The sequence below is a fragment of the Polyodon spathula genome, chromosome 4, assembly GCF_017654505.1.
Source record: "Polyodon spathula isolate WHYD16114869_AA chromosome 4, ASM1765450v1, whole genome shotgun sequence".
NCBI classification, from domain to species: Eukaryota; Metazoa; Chordata; class Actinopteri; order Acipenseriformes; family Polyodontidae; genus Polyodon; species Polyodon spathula.
The window spans coordinates 29265142-29275269 of record NC_054537.1 but is presented as its reverse complement, the minus strand read 5'-3'; the positions used below and the strand labels follow the sequence as shown (position 1 = coordinate 29275269).

The 10128-nt window shown below is 39.1% G+C and overlaps 1 protein-coding gene across 3 annotated transcripts in view; it reads right to left on the bottom strand.

Annotated features, from left to right (window-relative positions):
- Positions 1–2127: 2127 nt before the first annotated feature.
- LOC121314381 (tyrosine-protein kinase Lyn-like) overlaps positions 2128–10128 on the bottom strand; it is a 34135-nt gene continuing 26134 nt past the window's right edge. For all 3 annotated transcript variants that reach the window (XM_041247571.1, XM_041247573.1, XM_041247572.1), the window contains exons 11-13: positions 8100–8253; positions 6964–7095; positions 2128–2635 (exon numbers count right to left, since the gene is read on the bottom strand). In XM_041247571.1, coding sequence (XP_041103505.1) covers positions 2433–2635; positions 6964–7095; positions 8100–8253 — 489 coding nt within the window. In that variant the 3' untranslated portion in view covers positions 2128–2432. The remainder of the gene's footprint in view (positions 2636–6963; positions 7096–8099; positions 8254–10128) is intronic.

Genomic DNA, 10128 nt, shown 5'->3' with positions numbered 1-10128 from the left:
TTTATATTTTGAAATTATATCTGTATTGAGAATACATGTATATAATGGTAGTTTAGTGTAAAATAATTCTGCTAAAATGTTTTTATTTTTCACTATTTAGCATACACACTGCCTTGCCAAAAATACCCAGACACCAGCCTTGAAGCTTAATCTGTGTTTTATTACTAAATATCCTGATAAAATTGAATACATTTTCTCTTCCTAAGCAAAACATATTTAAATAAGCAAGACATTCCAAGTGCAGTGGCACTCCAAATACTTTTCATTTACTACCCATACAGAATAATAGGTGGGATATGCATTCTTTCACAAACAAACAAAACAGATGTTTAATCAATGATGACTGATGCAACATTCAATGTGATGTGATACCTGTACTGGCAGTTCCCAATGCTGAAACTTGTATTTGGAATGCGAAAATGTTGTGATGTTTTTTGAAAAGTGCTTTTCATCCATAATGAGGCCAATATATTTTATAAATGCCTCTTTATTAATTTAACTGTTTCAACACTCCTAACCTGAAGCCCCAAAAACATATTGCACTTCAGCTCAGTATACAATACATTACATATTAATACACAGAAAGACTGGAAACTTTATACACAATATACAATATATATATCTATATCTATCTATAGATATATATATAATATATATATATATATAGATATATATATATATATATATATAATATATTTTTATACTTTTTTGAAAAAACAAACATGTACATAAAAGAATAATTAAAAAAAGATAAATTAAAAAATATATTGTGCTGCACACATTAGTAATTAGATCACATATTTAAAGTTCCACTACTGTATGTAGTATTTAAAAATTTAAATAAGAATATTGTAAAATAGCTAGTGCTAATCAATGGAGTTGTTAGATAGCTGTTAAGCAATGACTAAATAAAACACCACATGAAGTAATATGCATCCACTAACAACCTGTACAAGTTTGATTGTTTTGTGGTCTGCACAATAAAGCTAAATGTTAAGCCTGAGCATCAGATCTTAAATTATTATTAAATTAAATGGTTATAAAGGTCACATTTTTCACACATTAACATAATTCTGTCTGACAGGAGAGTCCATGTCCATGACTCAGAATGGACAAAAAGCTGGCAAGGCACCATTCATCTTTATTTTCAGTCAAACTAGATTAACAGAATGTCAAGACACTAAGCAACAGTTTATATTAGTATCCTAGTTCCATCTGTTGCCTTAGATGTTGTTTCTCAGAACTACATGAAGACTCTCTCCCCCCCCCCCCCCCCAAAATACAAAGCAATATGTCTCTAACCATTTGGCCTTCTAGATGATCTTTGTAATCAAGCTATCCTTTTTTTTTTTTTTTTTTTTTTTTTTTTTTAACAAAATATCCTGTGTCAAACATTTCACATGTTTTATTTTGTAAGCACAACAGGCTTAATGTCTTAATCATTATAGCCTTCGTGCATCCACTGAGCTATGAATCAGAAGCCTTTTGCCATATCCTTGTTTCTGAAAGTCTTCCAAAAGGTGGCCATACACGTTTTTAAGCAGTACAGTAGTCTTTGCATATAGGAACACCTCCTAAGAGAACACTTTGCCTAAGAGAACACCCTTGTGGTAAAACAAATTTTTCCTATTGTAAATGCTCTGGCTAAAGGTACAGGAACTTCACTTAAAAGAACACCTTCTTCGCACCGACAGTGATTTGTTCACAACGGATATAATACTGTTTTGTAACACGATAACCCGTCATCAAACTTAAATTAAAATGTAAACACTGATTAAACCGAAAGCGATTGGTCACCGAGAGAGTGTCTTGATACACACCGATTGGTTAATTAAATCTTTCTAGAACCACCGTCATATCATTGACTAATTTTGTACTCTGATTTCCACGAGTGCACCTTATCGCTACAAAATGGCATGTAAACAAACAGCGAAATGCACTGCTGTTTCTCTTGCTTTAAAAAGTTGGAAATTGTTCTAGCTCTTGAAAAAAACCTGAAATCAGACACAAATTGCCAAACAATTTGGTGTTTGCCGTTCTGGTGAGTTGCTTCACCATTCTGTTAAATAATGTGCATGTCTTGTATATTGCGCTGCATTTTTTAACATGTGTAGGGGTGCTGTGTTAATTTATTTATTGACTCATATTGTGTCTGGTGGCAAACTCCGTCTTAAAGAACACTTTGCTTGCTTCCCGAGGGGTGCTCTCTTAGCCGGAGAAGACTGTATAACATTTCCACTGCCCTTCTAAAACTATTCATTGGTGTAAATTTGGGCCCAATGCTCCAGACATGCAGTAGTGGGGATTCAAGATACTAATGAAGGATGAATACATGAAGATGATGATATGGTCAATGTAATTTAATATTACACAGGCCATATCATTAAAATCGTTACATGCAGTCACAACAACAAAAAAAATTCTTCTTGCTCTTAAGGTTGCTGTTGATATTGTCCTTCAGTTGCTGTGTAGAAGTCATCCAGCACACTCTGCAAATAGTCAAATGTGGGCCTGTCCTCAGGTTTGCTCTTCCAGCAGGAAGTCATGATGTCATAAAGCTCCTGTGGACATTTATCAGGACAACCCATTCGAAAACCACGCTGGACTGAACTCATCACATCAGCGTTGCTCATTCCTGCAGGCATAAATTAATAAATAAGGAAAATGTACTTAAATGTTCATTTAGCTTTACACATCTAGACATTGTTTACCCTATTCACACTATATTCATAATGCAATCATGTTTTGAACAACAAATTGTGAATGCAGTAAATGGCAATCATGTGGTTTCAACGCTATGTTGATCAAACATTATTTAGGTGTGGGTGGGGTATTCCAAACCAGGAGCAAGTCTACTCAAATCGAACACTTAGGGCTCTGGACTGTTCAATTCAATAATGGATGAAAATGTGGCGCACACATGAAAGCTTCACCATCCTTGAACATTGGACCGCATTCTACAACAAGGACAATCTACAGTGGCTCTCAAAAGTATTCACCCCCTTGGACTTTTCCAAATTTTATTGTGTTACAACATTGAATCAAAATGGATTTAATTAGGAGTTTTTGCCACTGATCAACACCAAGTCCATAATGTCAACGTGAAATATAAAAGTACAAATTGCTCTTAATTACAAATATAAAACAGAAAATAGATTGCACAAGTATTCACCCCCTTTGCTATGACACAACTAAATAAGCTCTGGTGCAACCAATTGTCTTTAGAAGTCACATAATTAGTTGAATGGAGTCCACCTGTGTGCAATTAAGGTGTTTCACATGATTTCAGGTTAAATACACCTGTCTCTGGGAGGTCCTACAGTTGGTTAGTACATTTCCTAACAAAAACTACATCATGAAGATGAAGGAACATTCAAAGCAAATCCGGAATAAGGTTCTTCAAAAGCACCAATCAGGGGTAGGATATAAGAACATTTCCAAGGCAATGACTATTCTCCGGAGCACAGTAAAGTCCATTGTTAAGACGTGGAGAGAATATGGCACAACTATGAATCTGTCTAGCACAGGCCGTCCTCAAAAAAGAGCACTAGTCAAGGAGGCCACCAAGAGGCCCATGGCAACTCTAAAGGAGTTACAGTCTTCCACGGCTGAGCTGGGAGACACTGTGCATACAGCAACAATAGCCCGGGTGCTTCACAAAACTGGCCTTTATGGGAGAGTGGCAAAAAGAAAGCCATTGTTGAAAAAAAAAAAAACTCACATCAAATCTCGGCTAGAGTTTGCCAGAAGACATGTGGGAGACTCTGAGACCAAGTGGAAGAAGATTATATGGTCTGATGAGACCAAAATGGAGCTTTTTGGTCTCAACGCTAAGCACATCATCCTGAGAACACTATCTCTACTGTGAAGCATGGTGGTGGCAGCGTCATGCTATGGGAATGCTTTTCTGCATCAGGGCCTGGAAAGCTTGTGAAGATAGAGGGCAAAATGGATGCAGCAAAGTACAGAGAAATCCTGGAGGAAAACCTGCAAGAGACCTGGGACTTGGGAAAAGATTAATCTTCCAGCAGGACAATGATCCCAAACATACAGCCAAAGCCACACTGGAGTGGCTTAAAAACAAAAAGGTCCTGGAGTGGCCCAGTCAATCCAATTGAGAATATGTGGAAAGAGTTGAAAATTGCTGTTCACCAAAGGTCCCCATCCAACTTGACAGAGCTTGAGCAACTTTGCAAAGAATGGGTAAAAATTGCAGTGTCCAGATGTGCAAAGCTTGGAGAGACTTATCCAAATAGACTCAAGGCTGTAATTGCTGCCAAAGGTGCCTCTACCAAATATTGACTCAAGGGGGTAAATACTTATGCAATCAGTTCTTTTCAGTTTTGTATTTGTAATTCATTTAGAACAATTTGTATGTTTATGGACTTTTTTGTGTTGATCAGTGGCAAAAACTCCTAATTAAATCCATTTTGATTCCATGTTTTAACACATTAAAATGTGGAAAAGTCCAAAGGGGGAGGGGGGGGGGGGGGGAGGGGGGGGGGGGTGGGGGGAATACTTCTGAGCGCCACTGTATATAGGCGGCACGGACTGCATTTAAATAAAAAGGGAACCAATCTACTCGGAGAAAGGATCCTCGAGGAGGTTCCGAAGCATTTAAAATAGAAAGGAAAGGGGAGAAATCAACAAAAAACTGTAAGACAGCCATTAAATGTATTTATCTAAATGCTAGAAGTACCAGAAACAAAATGTTAGAACTTGAAGCTACTGCACTAACAAGTAACTATGATGTTGTAGGTGTTGCAGAAACATATATATTATATACAAATATAATATTAGTGGGTGTAGACTGTATAGGAAAGACAGGCAGGACAGAAGAGGTGGAGGGGCAGCACTATACATCAAAAATAGTCTTGAAGCCCGGATGTTAAATCTGGAAGAAAAAAACAACGCAGAATCAAAAGGGCATAATAATAGGGGAATGCTACAGACCGCCAAATTCAGGCTCTGAGCAAAATAATCTGTTATACAGGGACATTAGAAATGCATGCAGTAAAGCAGAAGCCATACTAATGGGGGATTTCAACTTCCCCAATATAAAATGGGAAAACACGACAGATGAAATCGAAATGATGGAAATGACAAATGAATTGATTTTTTTGAGGATGCAGCATCGACAATGGATAATGGCAAAGCCTATGACATGGTTTATTTAGATTTCCAGAAAGCTTTTGACAAAGTCCCGCATAAAAGACTAATTCTCAAACTGAACGCAGTAGGGATTCAAGGAATTGAATGGATTAGGGAGTGGTTAACATGTAGAAAACAGAAACTACTTTTTAGAGGAGACACCTCAAAATGGAGCGAGGTATCAAAGTAACATTACAATTAAAATGTAAGGTTGTACTTAATGCATACCCTGTAAGTTAACATTAAGGTATGTACAATATTTACTGAAAGTACTCGTGACTTCAAGGTAATGCTGCATTTTACTCATCCAAAATACATTTTACTTACATAGAGGGTGATGTATGTATAGGCGCAGTGCAAATAATTGCAAATGCAAAATTCAAATTGCACTGAGGCCTATGTAAGTTTGAGAGCAATGCAAATTATTCAACACGCACAACTAATGATCCACAATTATGATAATGAGGGTCTCAATGAGCGCATCTGCCTATTTAGTGGCCGCACTTGCAGTTAGGAGTACAGAAAGCAGTAGTCGCTGAATGACATTTGTGGAGCACAAAAATACAATTAAAAAAAAAAAAAAACACGTCAGAGGAATGGCAGCAAAGTCCTCTTTGCACATGGAAAATAAGTTTTCTGACAAGAAGCGGAGAGACCTTACGGCTGAGGTCACTCAGCATGAAACGGGGTTGTTTGGAAAAGCCTCAGCCAACATCAGTTAAGTTAGTATCCTTAGGAAATGATATGTATTGACCTGCCCTTTTTAGCATGACATCCAAAAATTTGCCTAGCACTCTGGAAACTGTGGATTGGGCTATCCCTCCAGACATTTCAACTGTGGTCTGAAAGGAACCACAGGCTACGTAGTGCAGAGAACACAGCACTTTCAAATGTGAAGAGATAGCGGTCCCTAGATTGATGCTGGGGTCTAGCTCATCCCTCAGTTCAGCTATGAGGTCAAGGAGGCCCTGCGGAGTGAGATGATAACACTTTAGCACCGCATCCTCCGGTATCCCAAACAAAGTGACGCTGGGATTGCATATGCGGTGTCTTTTTCATCTTGCCCTTCTCCGAATGTGTTCCTGCCTCTCCTCAACAAGTGTTGCCGTGTCAGAAAGTGAACCACAGCAGCCATCCTGAAGCCACTGACAGGGCTCTGCTGGTGTGAGCTTTTATACAGATCTTAGCTCTCGTTTCTACAATGGTTTGCATCTTGTAAGAGGTGTAACGTTTTTGGAGTCAGCAATTGCCTAACTGCAAGGCACAATCTTTACATCACATCACATTTGCACCCACTTAGTATCCAGATCCCACAATATTCCATGCCCAATGTGCTTCTCAATATAATTGTAATGGATTGCATAAATGATGGCAAAGTGCAAATTTGACAGCGGGTGCCGAACGGCAGGTGAACACCATTCTTTACATACACCGCATTTTTAGCAGCCAGTAAAATCAGACTTATGGTGGTTTTGCACCTGCAAATCACTTTGCACATATTCCTACATAACCCTGTAGTGTCTAACTTGTAGAGTTAATTACTCAATGACCAAAATCTGATCTGGAGCACCACTTACAACTGTATTTTCCATTAAATGCACAGTACTTTTCAATTACAATATAATGACATGTGGCATACAGTGTTACTGTAACTTCAACACAAACTGAATCTGCATTTGGCTTAAACTTGTTTTTTTACCGGTCCCTTGAAATTCATATTAATGAGAGTTGACTGTATTTAGTTTCATTGCTGTATCGAGATAACACATTTTATTTAAGTTATCACTTTTGACATTTTTTCAAAAGTCTTACCTGGATATGGATTTTTTCCATGTGTAACAATTTCATAAAGTAGAATTCCAAAGGACCACATGTCTGACTTGATAGTGAATGATCCATAGTTAATAGCTTCCGGAGCGGTCCACTTTATTGGGAACTTGGCACCTGTGGTAACCCAAAACATTACATGCATTTGATCAGAATTGTATAAAAACAGGAAAATGCATATCAGGATTAATTTTTCATTCACAGAAACATAGCTCTGCCTAATTAACATGCCAGCTGGAACTGTAAAGGCAACATTTTCTTTCAAAGACAAAATATTCTCTTTTGTTAGTGCCAGTTTACTTTATTCATGCCAAAAAAAGGTTATTGAAAACAATTTTCAAATTTCAATGTCTTCAGGTCTCAGCTGCGTACATACGTTTTTGTGAATCATTTTCATAAACATCTGTTTTGTGCTTTGCTTGTTGAGAGTTGCCATTTAAGTTTTTGCACAGCTGGATACTCAACACGGAACTCCACAAGGTAATTTGGAGATTTTAAGCGCAAGGTTCTTCAGCTGTTAAGGGCTTGATTGTTTTTTAGTTGTTTAGAACCCAAATCTACTGGAAAATATAGTGCGAGGCAGTTCAAAAACACAAAAAACAGAACATGAAGTTCTGGCACAAAAATAATTACATATACAATCCTTAACTGTACATTACCGATGTGAAATCATAAAGGGCTTTTAAATCCGTTTATAAATGTGATTTGATTGATTACATACAAAAAAATGTTATACTTTTTTTTTACATTTTATTTTCAGCCTTAATCTATAATATATGTTACTGATTCTCCAATTACAGTCCAGTGATCGCATATAGCGATAATGTTAATTGTTTGCTCTGGGTTATACTGTAGGTCTTTATTGGTAGAGTAAATTGTTGAAATCAAGCATAAGTTTGAGCCTATACAGTAGTTGAACAAATGCCAATGACAAATAGGTACTACATCTTTGTAGCTCCCTGACCTAATGGGGTCTGGTATGAAGGTGAAAGTACAGGATGAAACTAAACTATTCAACTAATTTTCACACATATTGTCAATTAAATTGGCAATTATCCACCATTTTTATGTGCATGCATTCCATAACTCTTAGTAAAGGGTTGATGCATATGTGTTTTTACCTTCCCGGGCTGTGTACTGATCATCCTCAATGACTCTCGCTAAACCAAAGTCAGCAATTTTGCATAACAGTGACTCTGAAACAAGGACATTTGCTGCTCTCAGATCCCGATGGATGTAGTTCTTTTTTTCAATGTAAGCCATCCCCTCTGCAATCTGCAAGAGAAGCACATATACTGTAGGGTTAACATTCAATGAAATGCCTTATTATTATTATTAATAATAACAACAACAACAACGTAACACAAATAGATTACAGCGTTACAAAAATACAGTAGAATTTGGTCCATTGAAATTTGTCAGGTGTCCCTATATTTGTACACTCTCAATAATTTGAGTGAAAATGTACAAAAAAAAGAGGAACATTTCTCAATATAATCAATAAAAGTGTGACATATAGTATGTCCATTTCTCTACTATTTTAACCACTCCCAAGCGGGAGATAAGACCTGTGATGAGATCCAGTATATTACTGTATATATCACATGGCATTAATTACGCCAAGAGTATGTTTGTTTCTAAATTAGAATACACGGGTAAGGTGAAAGTTAAGTTTTGTGAAAGAGTAGACAACCACCAACCAATGCTTTTGGGATACAGGTCAGGTATTTACTGAGCACTTCATGTCAGAGCTGCCGATAGGCCCTTCCGGGGAATGATGTTCTAAGTAGTCATTGTAAGGGAGTCCACATGGAGCCCTAAATAGGCTGTACTCTTTACCAGCATTAATTGACTTTTTGCATCATTGAGGGTGAGACCCAGCCTCGACAGATGGTCTGTCGCTATCACCATGTGGGACACTGCTTCTTCTTGCGACTGGGAACAGATCAATCAGTCGTCCAGGTAATTCAACACCCTGATCCCTTGCAGCCGCAGAGGGGCTAGGATGGCATCCACTCACTTTGAAAACGTGCGAGGAGGCTAAGGAGAGGCCGAATAACAGCACGGAAAACTCGAAAACGCTTCCCTGAAAAGCGAAGCAGAGATATTTCCTCTGTGTGGGACGAATAGGGACATGAAAATACGCATCCTTTAAGTCCACAGTGGTAAACCAGTCGCCTGGCCAGACAGACTGGAGAATGTGACAGTGCGTGAGCAGTTGGAATCTCCTCTCTCTCAAGAATCCTTTGAGATGTCTCAGGTCTAGGATGGGGTGGATGCCGAAGTCCATTTTTGGCACTAGAAAATACCTTGAGTAGAACCCCTCCTGTGTTTTACAAGGCGAGTGGCTTGTTTGAGAAGTAATGTATCTACTTCTTGCCTGAAAGCCAAGACCTGGACAGAGTTACTCACGGATGTGACTGTGATCCCTCAAAAGGGAGGAGGGTCCGCATGGAACTCCAGTGCGTAACTAGTGTGTACGGTGGTGAGCATCCAAGTATCTGAGGTGCAATTGCACCAGTATTGTGCTTGGTGTTGTGATAAAGGGTGGGTCTAAGGCCGCAAGCCTTCAAGGGACCTGCCAGGGCTGCTGAGGCTGAGGCGAAGCCTGCTTTGAAGGCTGCCTAGGGTGATGTTGGGACTGTCTCCCTGTGCACTGCTGCGCTACATGTCCCACATTTCTCCATCTTTGCTGGTGATTCTTGTTAGCTGCTGCGGAAGCCACACAGCGCAGTGGAAATCGGGACCATCCGTGTCACTGTTTGTGTCACAGGTGGACGCCAACGCCTCACCCTGTCCTGTGCCGGAGCACGGAAAGGGAGTATTGATACCACCTGTCGGGGCGCCTCTCTCTCTTTGTGGGAGCATTGCAAGATCTCCTCCACCACTGGCCCGAAAGTATCGCCAGGGCAGATAGGCGTGTTTAGCAAGGTAGACTTGTCCGTATCCTGAACCCTTGCTTGAGACAGCCAAAGCTGTCTCCATGCCACTATGAGGCTTGCCCTTGGAAACCTGACATTTGCATCAGCGTGTCTGAAACCAAACATAAGTCTGAAGTTACTGGTTCAGGGAGAGGCACTGTTTGCATAATGCCATCCAGATAGGCCATGAGGAGACCTGCTGTATTGACCAGACCTGCGCTTCAGCCAC